General features: G+C 37.1%; 1 protein-coding gene across 3 annotated transcripts in view; it reads left to right on the top strand.

Moving 5' to 3' along the window:
• Positions 1-6: 6 nt before the first annotated feature.
• The window catches only part of LOC129002512 (formin-like protein), an 82,099-nt gene continuing 59,331 nt past the window's right edge, over positions 7-22,774 (top strand). For all 3 annotated transcript variants that reach the window (XM_054430375.1, XM_054430374.1, XM_054430373.1), the window contains exon 1: positions 7-400. In XM_054430375.1, coding sequence (XP_054286350.1) covers positions 254-400 — 147 coding nt within the window. In that variant the 5' untranslated portion in view covers positions 7-253. The remainder of the gene's footprint in view (positions 401-22,774) is intronic.

The following is a 22,774-nucleotide window of genomic DNA, read 5'->3' as shown; positions in this document are numbered from 1 at the left end:
GTTTGTAGTTTGTTCTTCCAACAACAGTTCGTCTGTCGCAAGTTTGTCAAACGAGGTTCGTGTCCGCGTATGCTTGTTTCTGTCGAGTTTTGATAAATCTGGTTTGTGTTGGTATGAAGTTAAGTTGTGCCTGTGAATCTTGATTAGCTACGCACATGTCTGTGTGAAATATCAAAGTGGTAGTTTGTTTTTGTACTTCGACGAACGAGGTAATGTGGGTGACAGTGCTTTGTTGTGCCGTTTCAGTGTAAACATGGGGAGTACTCAGAGTTCGAAAGTTGAAAATCCTCCTCTTCCAGTTGAGTACCCAAGAACTAACAATGTTAGGGCCAGCATACGATCGGCAAGAGTGCCAATGCCAGACCAGAATGAACTTGAGAGAAGGTTCAACAAAGTTTTGGTAAGCAATGGAATATTATCCTAACCGTAATATACTGTAAGTTAACTTAGTTATTTATTTGGCAGAAGATACGCGTGGATTAGGCGTCCGTGGATTAGGCGTCCGGCAGTTACTGTCATAACCTAACCTAGAACTAACCAAACTTGCTGATATTAAAAAAATCGAATGAAGGTTAAATTCTGTTCATAAAATGAAATTATAAATGCCTCACGTTCTATCAAAAGATGTACAGTTAAGAAGAAATGGCATTCTGAGCAAAATCGTTGACAAAATGTTAGTGTTGCCGATAGGATTTGATCTAGATAGGCCTACTTAGGCCTACCTCCTGTACATCAGCCGAGTACTCTATACTACACCAAGAACACCGATGGCTGTACATTGTATCGGTTGTGGTACTGGTAATGGTGTTCCAGGGCCCACAACCCGCTGACGGCACTGCCGGACGCCTAATCCACGTTCTGTCACCAGACGCTTATCCTCTGCGTGTTTATTTTTGTTTCATCGGTGTAAGCAGCTTAAAAATGAATTAAACATTTTAAGATAAGTTTAAAAAGCACGATGTCTATCTAACTTGGTTTCAAAAGCTGTTAGTGTGTTTGGCAACTGAAATACACTCTTTCAGAACATGAAACATAAGTAAACTTGTAGACTTACTGATAAAAGTTACTAAACTTTCAGGTACAATACCGGTAAACTTACTCAGTTCACAAAATTTAACTTGTGGTTTTAGGGAATACCCCCTCCACGTCTTGATTCTACCATTAAGGCATTGCTCAACAACTGAGATTTGTCAAAACGTCAATCAGCTGAACCTTAGATCAACACAAAAAAGTGGTGGGAGAACTTTCTCTCAAACCGCCTATATTTTTAGAACGGACAATAAGTTAATACAGAAAACAACAGTAGAGTGATTTAATGATCTGGATGACTGGGATTGTTCCGGGTTTTGTCACAATACACTTAGATTTGTCTCGGAAGAATATTTTTCCTGTGACACTAAAAAAGATTCCAGTAACTTTATAGGCTAGTCTATTAGCCTAACTTGGCCGTGAGGGGGGGGGGAGGCAGAGAGAGACAATAATAGCCTATAGTGCCCCGGATTTTCTCCAAAATGATTTTAACACAAGTGAGAAAAAGACAATGCTCATTAGTTTTTACATCTCATTATTTGTGATCAACACCTTTGTAACTGTTCCTAACTTGATACCTATGCACTAATTTAAGTTTTAAAAAGCTTTTCAAACAAAGCCTATGAGGTAAAGCCTGTTAACTTAAGAAGTAGGTTACGTACACTAGAAATTTGGCTTGTCAATTTAATATGAATATAAGCTGTATCGTCAGCTGAATTGACCATGTGTATGCTACGGTTTTTTTCAAACGATGTGATGTGCGATGTGCGGCGATATGTGTTTGAACGATAGGCCTATTTTAGATGGATCCAGTCTTGAAATGAGAAGCCAAATTGAACAAGTGTAGGTCTAGGTTTAGTAGACTTTTAGAGTTTGTCAAAATTGTGCCCTCATTGAGTTTGTATCTTGCTACAACTTAGGCCAATTGTTTTAGGTAACCTAATAATGTTTTGAGTCTGATTATTACTTGAAGAAACAACTAGTCAGCCACTATAAATTATTAAGGATCCAAGCCTTTCTCTTTTTTAAGCCTACCCAATTGTAAAACCTTTACAGTAACTTAACTCTAGAAGTAGGCCCTAAGTTATGTCATGCCTCATCCCGATCTTATTTTACAATATTTTTCATAGTGATTGTAAATAATTGTCCAAGACTCTGTTTTAACAATAACTTAATAGCCTACTGTACACTTTTGAATTTTTCACACTTTCTGTAATTTAAGATCGTTTTTAGACCCAGATGTCACTTGTCAGTGGATATCAGTCATAAGGTCGACATTAGCTTACATTGTAACTACAGAGTCTGGACTGTTCCCTTAGGCCTACAGTAGGTGGCACGGTAAGACCTAGACCCGGGACCGATTTACTTTTTCATTTTGGTGTCCCCAGAGCCAAAAAACACTATTCTTTCAAATTTTCATGTAGGCCTACGTATATTATGCATGCGTGAACACGATTAACTCGAGTAATTTTGGCTCGATTTGGTTTAAATTTGGCTTGAAGGTGTATGGCGGGATGAACTTAAAAAGTTCTATCATAAACTAACAAGATTGGGCCATGAGAATAAAGTACTTTGTGGTTTTTAAAAAATTAAAAAAAAAGTTGAGGTTCCTTTACATTCAATTTTCCCGTAAAATATGAAAATGCCCATATTACAGCCATCGTGCAGAGTGTAATAAACGAATAAGGTACATTCCTGTAAAATTGATGTGTTGTACTAGGTAACGGAGAATTCCAAAAAAGTGTATCGGTAGCCTATATATTTTAATTCCTATGTTATTCTAATGGAGAAAAAGAAAACTGTTGTTAAATTTTCTTGTTTGGATGTGTTATTTAAATTTGAAAAATGTATTCATTTTTATGCTATAGGCATTAACGTTTGGTCAACTTTTTTTACCTTCCCCATGGCCGCAAACCTAAGCACTCTTGTAACCTGTTTAAATGGGGAATAACAACTAGCCCATGTCTTGTTTATGGAAATATTTTAGTCAAAATCCAATCAGAAAAATTGAAATTCGCTTAGTATGCAGGTTTGCTGCGATTGACATATTTGTTACCAAAATTTGATTTGTTCATGGGCGGGGGGATGAAAACAATGTCAAATGCTATCCATAATGATGAACATACTTTGCTGCCAATGTTAAAACGTTGTAAATGCTTAATGTCGTCTTTTCACCGGGGCATGAAAGACATTAAATTGTGCAGCCTATGTTGGGACTAGAGGACATCTATTGGGCGCCCAGTGCACGATGTGGCAACAGCGCTCCGTCATCGTTCGTTCATCGTGCCCCCGGCATGGCAATCACCGCCCGGCATAACACCACATAACATCACACCCTGTAGCGTCCACGCCTACAATCGACACCTAGTGCACAATTTGTATTCAAGGGAAACTGTGCTCGAACTTGTGTGCTCGACTGCGATCATTAAGTAGGGCCTACAAAACATAAACATAACGGAAATGTTAAGAGAAATTTATATGTGTGGCATATGCCTATGTGGGTTATAAAACCCATAAATTTATTAGCAAAGGTTTCTTTTCGGTTGTACACCTATCCCTGATAAAGTTACCGTTGTATGCCCCATAAAATGATGATTCACTTTCCAATCATTACTTCTCCAAATAATAATTTTACAATCAGGTTTGGACGATTATGTCGTCTGCAATGGTAATTTGTAAACAAATTAGCTGGAGACCAGAAACACGATTGAAGTATGGATTCAATATTCTTCGGGGGTATTCACCTCCGTGGTAGTGTGGTAAGGTCATTCAAGTTTAAAAACTGAAAGTTCATCGTATTTTTGATGATTTTAAAATTTTGGCTAAGAGAAAATTGCACTGATATTGAATCGAAATTTCGTGTTAAATAAAAAATACGTTAACCATAGACTTTGGATAGGCCTAGGTACTGTACTGGACGAGAAGTAAGTTCCTAAAAACTCCGAATTGATCTGTCATTTTGTTCAATTGGGGTATTTTAACACGCGTTTGAGCGTCGTAGGGATGGCCAAGTTATGGGGTCGTTCAATATCATAGCTAATAATTGTTATAATAAATAATGAAATACATTTCTATCAAGATTTCGTTGCACAGAGTTTAGAAAACCATCCAAATATCGTTTTAAGAGTACTCAAATCCTAAAACCCCCAACATGTGGTCTTCCTCGGAATCGTTCTGTGTCAGATGTTCCATGTAAAAACTCGTGCATATTGTTGGCGAGAGTAAGAAGAAGGTGCATGTGGGAGTGCCGGCAGATGGCGTTGCAGCCGGATGTACTCTTGTACGCACGCGCGCCCACCAGCTAAATGTCAGGTTTAATGCTAGCTTGACATTACGAAAATTAAATGGGATGAGTCTGACGGATTCGTTAAAGCCCTTGTGGTAAACTGATCAGGTTTCCGCTCCGATGTCTTTTCGGTGCCTTTGATGTGGGGGCTGTGGATATTTTCATCAGCTGTCAAGCTTATTATTGACATCTCGATCGATGATTGTATTTTCTGAACACTGAATCAAAAAAAATCCACCACTCTCAACGTACTTCAAGCTTTAGCAATCGTGATTTGCTTTTGTCGTGCATTTATAAAAAAAGTGGTAAGAAATGTAAATACAGATAACGTTGGAACTATGTTGCCATCCTCTTATAAGAGCTGATAACAATGATTGTGGATTTTGAGTATGGAGGTTCTAAATTTGAGATGAACATTGAATTTGGTTCATTATTTTGGACCATTGTCGTTAGAAGTTTTGTTTTGGAAACAAACATTCCCTGGAGCAATCATTCATGTTTTGTCATTCGTTGTTTTTACCTGTATTCCATATCATGTTACATTGTAGCCCTATGTGTGGCCCTTCCCAAAGGGTTAATTCACCATAACAAATACAAATCGTCCTTTTGTGCAATACATAGCTGAGATTTTTCAGGAAGATTTTAACTGTTACTTTCACCATAAGGATAACTATCAAGTTGATATAGGAATAGTATTTCCAGTTAGTAGGCTACCGTAGAAAGGGTTTCAAAAATATTTGGACAAACGAACACGTAGTTATTGCACCCGAGGAGGGTTTTTACTCATTGTCACTCAATAGTTAATTTTAAAGCTATAAAACCCTCGCACCCTCTTAGTTTCCAAATCGTCCCCTTCCTGAACGACTGTCATAAAACCTGTAGTAAGTGTCATGTAGGGGATGGGCCAAGGGTGACACTGCAGGAGGTTAGGTCGTGATTTATTTTCTACGTACGACCACACACGTTTAGATGTGCAAGATAAGTTGGACAAGTTTTATCTATGACAATAGTTTCTTGTTAACTGGACGACCTACGTTTCACGTAAAAATACGTAGTTCGCTTGAGTGTTTTTTGACATAGGCCTATGAGAGAAACATGTAAAGTTACAACATGATGGAAACTTATATTTAGAGGGAATAGAAATATATATTGAAAATGTTGACAACAGTTTGTGTTTTCATAAATATTAATCTCAAAGTATTGAGAGGCTTCAAAAGGTCAAGAAAGTATGAGAGAAACATGTGCAGTTACAACAAGATGGAAACTTATATTTAGAGGAATAGAACATTTATTGAAAATGTTGACAACAGTTTGTGTTTTCATAAATATCAATTTCAAAGTATTGAGAGGCTTCAAAAGAAGGACAAGAAAGTAAAACGATTGAAAAGAAGGTTTTCATGCTACATCTTCAAGAATTTTCGTCAACCCATCTACGTTTTTGCAGTGGAACCTCGATATCAAGTCACCCTTGATAACAAGTGTTGTTTTCAAATCCTCTAGATTTTACTTAACCCTAATCACATGTTATTGCAAATCTCGATAAGAAGTTTAGTATGATGACAAGTGTCTGTTTCAAATCCTCTTGATTTTATTTAACCCTGAGGCTAATCACATTTTATTCTTTAAACCTCTTTGAGAAGACAATCTTGATAACGAGTCCTTGATTTAATTATCCCCATAACAGTATTTTTATCGAGGCTCTACTGTTTAGACAATTTAAACCTAATCTTCCAGGTAGGCTTAGGGTTGGCAACAAATCAATGCAGTTTTGTCGTAAATTTAAATTTGAAAAAAGTAGTTATGCCTACATATTTAAAAGAGTAGCTTAAGTCCGATAGTGTTAACTTTTCCTCCGTTGTTAACCCATTCAACTCGGTTGTCATTGGACGCTTCCGTCTCAGCAGTAGATGCAGCAAGTCAGCGTCAGCAATGCAGAATGCTCACTGCTGAGGTAGCGTTTTGTAACCGACTGTACTTGGTTTGCGCAGTTCACCTAGTGGCATTAGTGCTATGAACATGTATTTGCATATATTCCATAACTTTCCGCTGCAAATTTAGGAGTTAATCGGGTTCGTTTCCGGAACATCTTGAGCCAATAGACAGGCTAACATAACAGAACGATTATTATCTTATTCACCCAAGAAAGTTAGATGTTTCACCTGAAATAGGTACTAAGGTTGTTAATTAAATTTATAGTTGTTCAGTATTAGTTCGGTCGTTTTGACCTGGTTCAAAAATTTAGCCCACAGAGAGCCTGCGTGCTAGAAAAATACAAATCAACACGGATACCTCATATTTTGTTATTTGTGTGAGCCGAAACAGTTTGTTAATGAAATACTTGGATCCATTTTCATCTCGTATAATCCGCTCTTCACTTAGACATTGAGTCCTTAATTTACACAATACTGTAGCCTAATACAAATCATTTTCACTCTTCGAACACATTTTCCAATAATTTTGTTAGAGCTAAAGAAATTAGAAGTGACATTCAGTTAAAGTGGGAGTACTTAACTGTGTGATTGTTCTCAAAATACATAGGTACTGATTTCACAAGAGCTGTACTTAGAGAGAACATAAAACATATGATTGTCCGTTGAATATTGATTGTAAATATAATCAGCTGTCTCCATTCCCATTGTTTTCATATCTTAAGCCACTCACATAGAATGGTAAGAAAAAGAAATACAGTTGAGTCTGACGCTTCAAATTAATACCACTATGTGGTGTAAACAGTAAATTCGCGCATCATCAAAATTACCCCACGTTTTGTAATCAAACGTCCAATTAAATTACGCTCCAAGCTGAATGTTGATATTGGTCCTGAACCCACATCTGCTCAACATCTGCCCCCCCCCCCCAATCGATCTGTCTGGCTGTCTAGTTATTGCTGATCGAATCCCTCCACTAGCAGAAACAACAGCTGTTTTCCGATATCGAGGTTCAAAGGGGGAGCAGTATTGCTTCCTTCCAAGATTGGTTCAAATGTCAATTAGAAGCAGCTTGATATAAATTAATCAATAGAAAAACAGTTAATTTTTCTTCAAATAATAATGTTGCGATTGAATAATGGTTCATAATGTAATAATATTAACACAAATTAATCTTGAAAGTGGGACAACACTTCAAACAACATCTTGGACAATTCAGTTTCTTAATGTTTTATGTTTTAATTTATGAACATTATGTAAATTTGTGGTAGGCTCCAACTGTTGATCGTGAGATACTTTTAAATCATTCATCGATCGTCCATCAGATTATTTCCGCGATAAGGTTGTCTATAAACGCCGGAACTTATTCTATGTTGTAATAAATTGTAATTTGAGTATCGTTTTTGGACCCAGATGCGGGTTATCAATTAATTAATAATGCTCTAACAAAAAGATGACTTAAAACGGTATTGATACCAGGGTTTGGACCGTTGCCTTGTCTCCAAAGTGTAAAATGCAACGGATTAGATATACACACAAAAATAAATAGAAAAACAATATGTGATGTAGATATAAGTTATGAAACTATACAGTATCAAGAATGTAATGTTAATAATGGACCCCCCTTATGTGTAATAGGGAGCCCCCCTATTTTACCTACTGAGGTTAGGTTGAAAGTTGTTCAATCGGAGTTTCGGTCGATAAATTACAAATATCAATCGTGGTTATTGGACTGCACAAGTTTAAACAATATGTTGGTCTCCAAAAATGTAGTAAAATGTTAAAAGTTCGCTTAAAAAGTGAGCAAGTGACTACCACAACGAATTTGTCATACAATTAATTGTCAGACAATAAGACAAGCTCCCACGATTGTGATAAAGTGTACAATTATTCATACAATGCAAGGCCGGCCTGTTCACATGTAGAACTTTGTGGCTTCATGCACCCAACGCGAGCCATCCTTGTGTGTCTTGCCCTTGCATCGAACACGACTTCCGGTTAAGTGATTATTGCCTGTTTCCGGTGTGCGAGAGGGAATAGTGAGTGTGGAAGCTCAATAACGTGTGACGCACAAAGAATCCTCTCGTGACTGTAGGAGGATTATATCATGCGTTATTAATTTACAGGAGTGACAGGAATAGTACGACAAGTATATCCTCCTCTAATCCAACACAAGGCCGAAAAAGGTAAAAGTGGCAACACCGCAGTAGCGGCCTATTGACACAGCTGTTGCATGATAGCGCCTGGGCGATGTTTTTGTTTACACAGTAGTGCCTAAGCCGGCCGATGCGACGTTGCCACACACCAACGCCTGCCCTGCATTAGAGGAGGTTATGCTTTTACCTATGCTTTGGGTCTAAGATATCCTCATTTTATGTACTGGTTTTGATGAGTTTGTCCACTAGGAATGTGGTTTGTGTGGTTATACACCTTAATGCTTACTTTTCATTACGAAAATTGAACTTACCGCATTTAAAGTTAATTAGGCTAGTTGTTGCTCACGATGAGTGAATTGGACAGATGTAGAAATAGTGTTTAATTTAGGAGGTTATACATGTCTAAGGTAGCTACAGTAATTGACAGATTTTCTGTCTGTCACAAAATTGCACGGATCTTTAAAATCGTGAAATTTATAGAGATAGTGATCACTTATCAGATTCTTGCTTGCTTAGATCTTTTAACTACCTGATTATCCAACTTATCAATTTTTCAAGTCTCAGTAGAACCGTTGACATTGACGTGAACGATGCGAAGAATGCAGCGTTATCACAAGTCGTGATGGAAGTAGATAAGATTCCCGTTCTATCGTATATTTGTGACAAGATCCAGACAAGAGTATATTATCACTGATTATCACTACGTAGGATTCCACGCAATCCACTGTGGCAGGTTCCTTATCTCTGTATGTTGGAATCCAGTGGATAGTGTTTGTAGATGTTAATTAGATTTCTTATCATTCGTGAGAGATTACGCTTCAGATTCCATAGTCTGTTATCACTGATCATCTGGTGGATTCAGTTGTTATTGCTTTATTAATTCTATTTAGATTCTGTCGTGAGAAGTTGTTGTTTTTCTTATACCATTTGTTAACTCTGAATAGTCGGGTTGATTACTTGCTTATGATACGATACAATATCATTGTGATCGACTTGTGATGCTGGATATTTTAGTTCTTAGTTCAAAATGGGACTTAAAACAAATTATGCATTTTTTTAAGGAATCTTATAGTGAATGTGTCCTTGCATACAAGTTTAATAGTTTACCTTCTTACACCATTAGTATTTACTGATTTCTTTTCGTAAATGCGAAATTTGAAACGAAAACGTTCGTTGTACTTATTGCAAGTAAAAATGTTTGATTATTGTTAGCTGTAGACCAAAATGTCACCACATACTTCCTATTTGACTAGGTTTCAAAACAGGAACGAACCATTTGATCTATCAACCTCAGTGTGAGATAATAAAACCGTCTATCTCGCTAACGCGAAGGCCGAACCATGCACCTGAAGGCGCGGAAGCGGACCGCAACCGCTTCAATTTGGGCTAATCGTCCTTCGCCACAACCTATTACTGGTGCAACCTATTACTGCCGCAATTAACCAAATTTGGACGGTTCAGCTTTCTGTTTGCTCTATTTGACTAGAACTTCCGTGAAGGTATGATTTTGATCTGTAAGAAGATTTCCTGTGCTATGTTGGTGGCTATATGTACCTATTTGAACATAGGCAACAATTGTGTTAACTGCAACATTAATGCATTATTTTGTTGGAATTCAGAGGCAATGCGTATTTTAACATATCAACGTAGGTACTACTGTACCATTGAATGACGACCCAAAATGCATATCCATGGGTAATTTTGAAGCACTAAATTTTTTCATAATCAAGTGATTTTACAATTTTAATGTAGGCCTATGTTTCGCCTGGATCGCACGAGATACGCTCATGTCGAGTTGAGATATTTGACCTCGGGATATTGCAATAGCGTGTGAGGTCAACCCAATTTGTGTCTATTAAAGCAGTAGGGGAGCCGCATATGCGCTGTTGTGCATGTCAGCTGAATGTCCCTTTAAACGGGTTTAAACCGAATATTGGTCAAAGGAATGTAAACAAACAAAGATCAATCATGTGTTACTGTAATATTTAAGGACACAGTATATGCATGTAATAAAACTTACTAATGTCATGTTGAATCGCTCTTAGTTTGCAGACCCAATTTTACCAAATGCCTACAACGGGTGGGTAAAATGATTTACTCAAATTCCGAAGTTCCAAAGTTCCTTAGTGATTGAGCAAATCAAAAAATACACTGCCCACAATGTGGTGTGAGCAAAAGTGATTGCCCACAATGGAATGAGGGAATGTTTAGTTGAGCTTTACTTTATAATTGTTAGTAAATACCCAGGGAATTTACCGGGTATAAAACTCTAATTGCTGAGTAGTTCAAGCGAAACTACTGTACTAATTTTTGTCGAATCTTTGTATTAGTGTATAGAAGTATAGCCTCTATTATACATGAGTCTTTGCAAAGCTCCTGACGTGCCTCCGGTATCTTTGGGAGGATAAGGATTTTGGAATTTGGGGCTGGGCTACTGTGCTGTGTTGAGAACTAGCCGAGTATAGCGGAGACCGATACGAGTTTTTGTCGCGGTAATCTACCCACGGGCTGACACATTTCAGATTATACCAGCTTTCACTTGGGGATCTGTTATGTACTATTAGTGAGACGTTCTATGGTGGGTTGTCAGCAGCTTGACAATTTTCAGTTTGACCTCTGGATTTGTTGTTCGATTTCGTGCTCAATGAGGTATGATTGGATTTCCACGAAATAAATGCCTGACAACACTATATAAACATCTACAGCACCACATGTTACGCCGAGCATTTCTCTGTACAAGAACATGGTTCACCCATATTGACAATATGTGATGTGTAAATAGGCAACCGAGTTTGCTTAAACACTACAGTACAGTACATAGTAGTTCTCAACACTACATTTCAGCAGAATTAATATTCTGTACTAGTAGCAGCGACGGTTTGTTTCTGTAGAAAGGCAAACTGAAAAAATAATTATTTTCGATTTTAATTTCAGCATAACCTTGTTCTTATCAGGTTCATTGATATTATAACAAATAGTACAACTTTTAACAAAAAAACGCAAAAAATTAAGATGGTAAATTAGTTTCAAATCAATTCCTAATTTAAAATCCAATTCTTTTCATTGATCTCTACTTCAACAATTTTCTTGACGCTACAGTTTTTGTTTTGCAACATGTACCCTATCCAACAAGCCACACTATCTATATGCATAATTAATGTAAAAAAAACTTATTATAGTACCTACATTTTCGGGAACAAGATTCTCCGTTATATTTTCCAAGTAAATTACGGTCTTGTTAAAACAAGTATGTCAAAACTATCCTCACTTGCCAAGATATTTTCATGCCTCGTCAAGCCAGAAATACACTTGCGGTTGTATCAGTTTGTTTATAATTCCAGTGTTGTTTCAACTATATTTAGCAGATCTGGTTCTTGTACGCAAATAGTTTATTCTCTGTCTCGTGTTATGTTTATTTTGTTAATTGCTTGGTTATGATGTTGCTCTCTTGTCTACACACTACTTGAAACAGATTTAAGAGAATAGACTTTATTGTACACTTTTTATTCTGTGCTAGTAAGTTGCTGCTGCCCAATTTGCTGTGTGTTATTGAGAGTACGAATTAACAACTGTTTGTAAACATCTATATATAACGAGTTGAAACGTCCAACATCCATAGTGTAGAAAAGTCAAAATCAACGTACACCATTGTGTTTGCTATGTTGACATAGGTACTTGGGGGTGTTCAGCATGTTTTTCGTCATTTACTACACAATAAATTTGACAATTTTATATTTTAGGATTGGACCACTTTAAAATCTAAACATAAATACAATACTCCTATGTATCCTCAGCAACAAGGATGAGTCATTGAACACTTAAAATACATTCATGAGAACTCCAATATTGCTAAGGATATAATTACCGAAATATTTCAAACTGGTTTTGGCCATATTATTTAGCGTTTCACAAAATTCATTCAGGTTGTGAAAACAATTTTTGTTTTGTTCTAGGACGCTAGGCACGAACCCGGACTTGTTTTAGCGAATTTCCCTATAGGGAAGTAGCTATTACCGTAGGTGGCACGGTAAGACCTAGACCTGGGACCGATTTATTTTTTCATTTTGATGTCCCCAGAGGCCAAAAACACCATTCGTTCAAATGTTTATATATGTATATATATATATATACAGGGTGTTGAAAATGTCTGGAACCAGCATTATATCTGGTGAGTGGTTAAAGAAATACAACTGATATTTTGTGTACGGATATACTATGGTTTTACCTATCTTTTTGTGCCTTATGACATTTTTTACCACTTATAGGGAACGTCCTGTGGAGGATGCAGTAAAAAGTTTTAATGGAAGCCTATGGTAAATGATACATCATTTAAAAGGCCATTTTTTTCTGAGTAAGGAGCCACAAGTTTCATCTCAAAAGGACCACCCTAGCGAAAATGGTGACTGTTTGAAGTTTTTGAAAATAATTGAATTTTAAATTTCAAACAGTCGCCATTTTTGCTAGGGTGGTCCTTTTGAGATGAAACTTGTGGCTCCTTACTCAGAAAAAAATGGCCTTTTAAATGATGTATCATTTACCATAGGCTTCCATTAAAACTTTTTACTGCATCCTCCACAGGACGTTCCCTATAAGTGGGTTTTTAAATTTCAAACAGTCGCCATTTTTGCTAGGGTGGTCCTTTTGAGATGAAACTTGTGGCTCCTTACTCAGAAAAAATTGGCCTTTAAAATGATGTATCATTTACCATAGGCTTCCATTAAAACTTTTTACTGCATCCTCTACGGGACGTTCCCTATAAGTGGTAAAAAATTTCATAAGGCACCAAAAGATAGGTAAAACCATAGTATATCCGTATACAAAATATCAGTTGTTTTTCTTTAACCACTCACCAGATATAATGTTGGTTCCAGACATTTTCAACACCCTGTATATATACGTCCGTGAACGCGATAACTTGAGTAATTTTGGTCCGATTTTGATGAAATTTGGTTTAAAGGTGTAAAGCGAGATAAACTTGAATGAGTTCGCGAACCAGCATGATCGGACCATGGGAACGGGGCTTTAGGGGGGGTTTTATGGGGTAAAAATTGGTTTTTCTCACTTTTGACCCTCAAAACACAAAATTTCCCAATTTCTTTTTAGACCTTTTTAAAGACCTTAAAAAAACAAATAATTTAGTATATTATAGTATTTTTGTTCGATTATTAGTAACGGAGAAAATTAAAAAAATTGTAAATTTAAAATTCCCATGTTATTCTTATGGAGAATATTGTCAAATGTTGTAATTTGCTTGTTTATGGATATATTTTGATCAAACTTGGCAAATTTATTTATTTTGTACTAAGCTATCAATATTTTACTCAAAAACACACTTTATTAGGTTTCTTGTAGCAGCAAACCTAGGTACTCGTCAAACCTAATGTTATTAAAATATATTTAATTGAAAATCAATTCAGACAAATGGAAATTTGCTTAGTCGGCAGGTTTGCTGCGGCGGGGGTATTTCACATTACTTCAGGTTAGATCTAGGGGTTGTGGCATTGTCACTTGGATAACATCCATTGGTGATTTGTCGGGATTTGAACCCGGGACCCCAGGAGCCGGAGTCCCGCGCTCTACCACTAGACCAGCTCACTCCCCCTGTGAAAACCATTTACAGTAATGAATAGAAATAGTTGACCAAGGTATAGCTTTGATGGTCCTGACTCTAGCACCCTCTCAATACAGAAGCCATGTTCATGGTCGATGACTACTGGACACATTCTCCCTAGGAACGGTCGTAAGGACCATTTGGTCGGTGGCTGCTGGGCAAGGCGGGTCGCATTCCTTGCCCACATGCCCCGTGCCCAGTGCCCGGCCCAGCGCTGTGAATCACGGACCGGTCTTGCCCGGTATTATTGTCTATTGTCTGACAGTCGGTCATGTTTGGTACGCTACGTTGTACACCCGCCGCCGCTATCTCGGGTAGAGGTCAAGGGGATTGACACTGATGGAAAACACTTCGAGTTATACTTTTAATACTTTACAATGAAATTGTGACCGTACAAAGTAGGTATTTTAAGTGTGAATGGAGATGAGTGTAGGATCTTGTTGTCTTGTTAGTGAGGCCGACTTATTCCTGAGAGACAGCTGTTAATTAATAGCCCATACAGCTAATGACAAGGGACCTACGGTGGAATCCGAACCACATTTTTGCCTTGGTATATACGAATTGGTCTGCGGATAGTCGTAGTAGGGTAGACCCTTACTGCGCCAGGACTAAATAATCCCTCTCTAGCAAACGCCCGTACTGCGCCAGCACTAGTCCAGGTAGGCGAGGGGGCGCCTTCTGGTTAACCTACCCATTGGAATTTGGGATGTAAACAAACCACACACCCTTACGCACCATTGGTATTCCGAATGTAAACAAACATCACAGCTTTCGTTATTTGGAGTTCATATTTTCAACTTTGTTTTCCCAACTTATTATTGGTCACATATTTTTACATTGACGTATTTGATCCCCCTCCTGAAATAATTTCAGTTGTTCATTAGTTGTCAACGAGAGGAGTTGTAGTTGTTATTTTGTTTCAATGTGTTTTTAGTTGTTGAGTTTCGTTTTGTTAGCGTGTTATTTATTTATTTGAATTAAAGTGTTTAGTTTGTAATCATGAAGAAAAGTTTGAGTGAACGGGGAAAAACTTTGATAGTGTTGGACGGATATACTTATAGAAACATTTACGTCAAAGATCACCCTAGAGGAACGGTGGAGATGTTCAAATAAACGTAAGTATACTTATTTTTTAATAACAACTTAATGTATTTTCTTTATACTTGCCGAGCTTTTTGTTAGTTTTTTTAGTTATTTATTTAACGTCTCCATATACGTGCAAAGTTAAGAAAACTTTTTTAATGCTCTTAAGTCAGGAAAAATTGTTGAAATTAGTTTAAAGTCAGGGACATTTACATTAATTTTGCGGGATGGTTTGTTATGTTGAAATGAAATAGTTGCTGCAGAGATTAACAAAAGTTATGAAAAAATGGTGGCATATAATATGTAATTGTTATTACAATTTTTCTTATTTCATTTGAAGCTGCAAGTACATAGAATTTGATTTCTTACTAGGTATTGTTTTAGCCGATAATTAGTCATAAGACCTGTGGCTATGGAGATGGTGGAGGGCATATTAAGTAATGAAAGTTTTTACTAGAAAAACAGTAATGTTTAAATATTAAGACCACTCACAGTTCAATTCATAAAATAACAGGCGTTGAAAAATTATTTAGTCCATTTCTACATGAATACTAAACCTTGATCATACATACTTGGATTGATTCTACAGTACTAAGACAAACACTACTAATTTGATCACTTAGGTTAACTAGGATAATCCATAAATATTAAAGATTATATGTTTGCGGTCCAAAATGTTGAACGCATTCAAGGCAATGGACATACTTTACTAACCCAAGAATAAATAATAATAATTATTAATGGTTTTAATCGATTATCCGGCATAAATTAAATTAAACGAGAGCTAGAGCCCCACGTTTGAAAACTCGACCGAAAGTTTGAAGTGTGCAAACTTCTCTATTTTTACCCCACGATGTTAATAAAAAAGTGATTGAAATTTCTTTCATTTGTTTTGATTTTCTGTTTATATTTTGTTGTTATTTCGTCACCAACATGGCAACCCATAAGGTCCATGTTAAATTTTAAAATTTAAAATTCATTTTTTGTGCTTTTTTATAGCCTATTTTAATTTATAAAGGGATTCTGCACATCTACAGGAAAATATCTTTTGAATCTGGTCGAGTAGTATGGACAGATTAGCTGTCATAAGTTTTGCTAAAGTTTTTTAGTATACAGTATAAGATCAGTTTATCTGTCTTAATTACTTCCTACGGCTTTGATCGGCAAACTAACCTAATACAAAGCATTTTTTATAGTTTATATTTTAACATCCACTGATTACAGTGAGTATTTACAGTCTCTACTTCTACTCTTGAACCATGTCGGCCGTTTTTACCATAATAATGGTCAAATTTACATAACATTTTCCACATTGACAATTAAAATGCAATCAAGTTCGATAAGTAAAAAAAATAAAATCAAAATTACGTTTTAGCACAAAATACAGTAGGTATTATCAGGTATTATGATTGTATAAGTCACAGAGTGTTTATAAATAAGTGGATAAATAAGTTTGATTTGATTAACACACTGAATTTAGGTATACGGTATCACACTGAATGAACTCTCAGACTCATTATTACGACAGTTTCTCTCAGAACTATTATTACAAAGAAAACACCGCTCTGGCGCAGTACAGTTCTGATTTTAGGGGGTAGATTTAAGTGCTGGCGCAGTGAGGGCCTTCTACCTAGCCCTCTGGCGCAGTAAGGGCGCCCCGTCGTGCGGTTGTTAATCCACACCAGGGAGTACCGCATCCACATTGCATGCCTAAACATTTCCACAATTCGTAACCTCCTAGTAGCTGGATTACAGGACGACGCCACAGTCTGTGGCATATAAGTTTGTGTGGTTAACCCCTATAACATAACCGTTAAAAATGAATTCCCCAAGTGCCAGGATGAGCTTTAATTTTCTTTAGGTCTGTTTTGGTGAAACGAAAATAGCAAGGACAACTCCTAACCAGTCCTAAAACAACCCTAGTAAACTAACAACCCCATTAATCGTCACTGAACAAAAACATCGCCCCCAAGCCTTGTTCAGTGCTGAGAATGACCTCTTTGAATTGTGTGCAGTTAATATTGTATACAGGTATTTCGGTAGTGTACTTTTCCACGTTATAGTTTTTGTTCAAATAATGGTTTGGTGATATCATGTTTTGATGTTTTATAAGGATTTCGTTTAGCAAATTTGAGTTTATGGGGTTGGATACTCTATTTTATAAGGTGTTCTGAAGTATTGAAACGGTGTTACTTTTTGGTTGCTGGCTTAGTCTACCATGGTTTGGTTTCATACTATTCATACTAGGAACCACCAACATTACAACAGAAACGGCACGGATCATAAACATACACATGGGTTGGACGTTTTTAACAACAATACAAACATGTTTGTGACGTCATTTGTTTACGTTTATGATTTATACAGTTTCTGCTCTCATTTTCGTGCTAGAAACCTATGCATCTCATAGACTGGGTAATTTATTTTTGAATACACCAACAGTACATTGTGGTATTTTCACAAAGCAAGTGTCATAACAATATGACAAGATCGAGTGCGGTTTAACCATGTGGGTATGTTTCAATGGTTTTCGTGAATAGTTCAAACTTGGTCTTATGTGATCGTTGGTTCAAACAGAACTATCGAAATCAAATATTGATAATTGTGACTTCCGTTGCATTTGGATTGGCTTTCCTACAAATTGGCACTCATTTGTGAATGTTCACATTAATGTAAATACTCCTAGGTTCACACCTAATTAAAGCACGTTATAGTCTGTTTGATGGAACCTGTCTGACCCTCCGTCTACTTGGGACAGGCCCATAACAAGGAGACGGGTTCCACCATACAGACTATAGCCGGGAATTGAGTTACTATCTCTTGTATCGGAGTGTAGACGAAGGATGTAAGATGAAAGCACCAACATCTGTAGAAGGGTGCGAGCGCAGCTGCCGTGCTATTTTTGCCGCGTTTGGAGCCAGAATGAGCGGGTAAACACGGAAACGCCGAGGGCGATCCTGAAATACAACGAGAGTTGACACTTCCGCACATCTCTGCGTGTACATAGAGTAATGACTCGATACGTTGGTCACAGAGTAATAAATCCAGCTCAACTTTCCCATGGCGTGCTAACTGTTGGAGCATTCTTTCACACAGGAGAGTTGTTGCAACATTCCAATTTGTAGGTTACATGCTGTATACGTCTTTATTATCAATATTGTACATTGTAGAAAGTAATTGATGTTTCCTTATGGACGGAAACTGGACGTATCAATAATGTATATGAGTAATGTTTCGTTTAGCGAATTCCCTATGGGAAAATCCACTACCGTAGGTGTCATAGCAAGATCTAGACCCATTCAATATTTCATTTTGATGTCCCCTGAGGTCAAAAAACACTTTTCGTTCAAACATTTTTGGTCTGATCTTGATGAAGTTTGTCATGAACGTGTTGGGTTGGATACACAACGAGGTTATGGGTACAGAGTGTTAGGGTATGTTAGTTGGAAGTTTAAAACATAAACATATACAATTTTCATTAAAACAATCATGTAGAGCTTTTAAAGAGTTGCTGTAGAATCAAAGATCAGAGAAAAATGAACATTTTAAATTTCCATTTATTCTTACATGTTCTTGCGGAGAAAATGTAAACTGTTGTAGTTTGCTTGTTTATGGATACATCTTGTGTATTACATTCTATACTGTTCACATTTTAGATATAAAAATTCTCTTCTCCGTAGCAGCAAACCTAGGTACTCGTAAATATAATTGTATTTCAAAGGTGAATAAATATTTCTTGTTTAGGCCTACTTAAATATTAGCCCATTGTTGAAATCCAATTTGGCAACATTGAAATTCGTTCAGTCTGTAGGTTTGATGCGGCGGGGGTAGTTTTGACACAATTGGGAGGTTTAGCAAGAGGCCAGTAGCAATAGCAATAGCGATAGCCTACAAAGGTACTCCCACGATCAATTAACATAAGGTAACGGAGCCGTTTGTCAGACGTCGCATGCATAATGTATGAGTGGCGAACTTCGTGGACCATCCCACAACCTCCGGGCTCTGTGCTATGTGCAGTATCAGGACGATCCTTTGTGTTCTTCTGGACGTTGTGGGAGTGTTTACGGAAGCGCTCATGTCAAACTGTCTCAGGAGAGGTGGACTATGGTAGCGGGTCGCTCCTCTCAAGTTGATCTGATTCTTTAGACAAGGGGCAGCTGGGTCCAGACTCAAAACTTCGAAAATACCGCACATGTCCAAATTTATCTTATTGATAAAAGAAGTGCCATACGACCTGTGTAGCCCACAAGTAAGCTCTCGTTCACCACATCTTACATGAATGATTCCAAGAGTGACGTCATCGTTTGTTTGGTCATCGCGGATGATTGGCGCCGTCAATGCGGAATTCCGGTCCTACACGCGCCGGTCAACCTTGGGCTACTTGTACACACTGGACCATTCAATATTGTGGTGGACTACAGTCGGATACTTCTGACATTGTGCTGCTTGTAAATCCTGGACTATTAAATATTGTGGTTCATTGTGGTAGGATACTTATGACGTTGTGCTACTTGTACACACTGGACCATTCAATATTGTGGTTCACTAAGGTAGGATACTTATGACGTTGTGCTACTTGTACATACTGGACCATTCAATATTGTGGTTCACTATCATGGTAGGATACTTATGACGTTGTGCTACTTGTACATCCTGGACTATTTAATATTGTGGTGCACTATAGTCGGATACTTCCTACGTTGTGCTACTTGTACATCCAGGACTATTATTGTGGTGCACTCCAGTGGGATACTTCTGACGTTGTGTTACTTGTACATCATGGACTATTTAATATTGTGGTGGACAACAGTCGGATACTTCTGACGTTGTGTTACTTGTACATCCTGGACTATTAAATATTGTGGTTCACTACAGTCGGATACCTCTGACGTTGTGTTACTTGTACATCATGGACTATTTAATATTGTGGTGGAATACAATCGGATACTTCTGACGTTGTGTTACTTGTACATCCTGGACTATTAAATATTGTGGTTCACTACAGTCGGATACTTCTGACGTTGTGTTACTTGTACATCCTGGACTATTTAATATTGTGGTTCACTATAGTCGCATACTTCGGACGTTGTGCTACTTGTACATCATGGACTATTTAATATTGTGGTGCACTACAGTAGTATGTTTTCTGTGACTACAGTTGGATACTTCCTACGTTGTGCTGCTTGTACATCCTGGACTATTAATATTGTGGTGCACTATAGTAGGATACTTCTGACGTTGTGTTCGGTCAATCTTAAGCCTCTTGTACACTGGGTAATTTAATATTGTGATGCATTATAGTCGGATACTTCTGACGTTGTGTTAACATACATGTTTTTTTACGTTGTGCCCCTGAACATATGTGTTTTACCCTGTTCAGAGGCAATCCGATATTGCTAAGATGGATCAAAAAGTCTGTGATTGTCATATGTCTGCAGAGCGAGTGGTAGAGTGCGGGTCATCGGCCCCCGAGGTCCTGGGTTCAAATCCCGCCAATTACCAATGGATTTAACCTGAGTTATAATGCTGCGAGGGGGATAGACGTAGTCTGAAGTAAAGTGGAAAACTCCGATCTAGAATCTAAAGAGGAACAACTATCCTAGTGTCAAAGTTTGAATTCGATTTGGATGTTGCCAATCAGAAGGCTGGTCACGGGTTGCGGTGCTCGCGGCAGTTAATGATTACTCTATTTCTCCGTTGATAGATCAGTGCCCGGGGAGGTCGTCTTTATTCTTTTAAATTAATTCGTTGGGAGGGCCTTGGAAGACAGGTCCTTGATTTATAACGCTGGTTGAGTCGTTTTACACGCAATTCTAAGGAGGAGGCGTTTTGGATTGATGTGGGGAAATTGAAATTTGGAAAAATATTGATAGCAGAGGGTCTAGCAGGCACTGTTTTGCTGAAATAAAACCTGTTTACTAACAATGGATATTAAGGGGTGTTAATTTACAGAAAATTATATTATGTTTTTTGAGAGCAGTCCGAAATCCGTGCACAAAAAAAATTATTTACAAGGACTTTATAATCTAAAATAATGAAGCGTGATGAATTTAGAGTAAATAGGGGTCCTGGCCACTGGTCGCAAATTCAGTCGCAATATTTATACAATCTAACCTAACATGACCAAACTTCTATATGCAGATTAGGGCCAGAGGTGGGTGGTGCTCCGTTTCCCATACATTTCACCAACTTGGTAAAAGTCATTAATTTATTTTGATTCTTGATTCAGGGTTTCAAGTGAAGTACACATTTTCGTTCGCAATTGACCTGCATCCATTCCGACAAAACATTATCTAAAATAAGCTTTCTTCGGTGTATTTTTTAATTATTTCAACAAAGATTTATTTTTAGCATCGATTCGTTTCAGGAAAGAGGAGGATAGTTAATTTAGTTAAAGTTTATCTGCCGTTGCATGTTAAGCAAAGTACAGTGAAACGTATCTTCTCGTCACGCAAGTGAGACCGTCCAACACAGTTTATTACCGTTGTAAAATATAGTGAAGTCAAACATAAACTGAAACTACTAGAGAAGGCAGCAGTCTTGAAATTACTTTGCTTGAGTTTTGAGTTAAAGCACAGAGAAGTAGTATTTTCTTGATTGAGCACAGCATTTTCTTAATTGAGTAGCATTTTCTTAGTTGTGACTACTGATTTTTCTTAATTTTATGACAACACACGTGAGATATTAAGTTTTTCTGAACCTGAATTAGTGCATATAACAAAGAGTGAAGCATAGTACGATCTTTAAGCGAGCAAAATTTTAGGAAGAAAACTATTAGCATTGACTATGAATTAGCTAACCGATTATTCCGCTCGTTCAAGAAAACCTAAGAGCATATTTGTAAATTATTCGCACAGTGTTATATATTCATTGGCCGCTTATGACAAAATTGGCGTTTATTTAAATCGCATGTAAATACATCCATAACTTGTAGCCGATTAGCACAATATTCATATCGTAACTGAGTCATTTGGTGAAGGCCGACTTCTTCATATCACCACTAAACATTAAGGTACAATGTTCAATGTTTAATGGTTTATTGCTTGATAATTAGTTGTTTCGAGTATAAACGTTTAAATTTTAGTTTACGATTCCTTCTTTTTACTAAGTATTAAAATTAACATGAAAAAAGTTAAAGTTGCAACACACTACCTAAAAACTAAATACTAAATACGTGGTCGAATTTTATGGTTTAATAAATTAGTTTTAGTTACACTTCTCTGTGGTTACTTGATATAAGTTCACAAATTATATATATTTTTTTAATTCGACCTTTCTGCTACAGTTTTCATGGATAATAACCGATACACCTCAACAATAGATGTTTGAATACTAGTAGTCGTCCCATTTAATTGACCATCTGTAGGCAATTTGTGATTACAATAGAACATACAGTACAGTACAGTAGTTAAATGAGCAGCACAGAATGTGCTACCACCAAAATTAAATTTTTCTCTTATAGGCTATTTCTATACTTTTATTATTTTTAGGACATAAAATACGTAGTTAAAATTGTTTTTCTTTTGGTTTGGGTAAAACACTTGCCCTTTTGACACTATTCAGTAACTTTCATCAACGCAATCTGTCAGTGACTAAAACAAAAAATTTGTTTCATTCTAAAACTTCCTTTAACTCTAAAATGTGAATGTAACGTCTAAATTTATTGACGAATAATAAACCT

Source organism: Macrosteles quadrilineatus, unplaced genomic scaffold, assembly GCF_028750875.1.
Source record: "Macrosteles quadrilineatus isolate MER2022 unplaced genomic scaffold, UCM_ALF_1.0 Scaffold_9__3_contigs__length_116548681, whole genome shotgun sequence".
Lineage (NCBI taxonomy): Eukaryota > Metazoa > Arthropoda > Insecta > Hemiptera > Cicadellidae > Macrosteles > Macrosteles quadrilineatus.
This window is presented reverse-complemented; position numbering and strand designations above follow the sequence as displayed.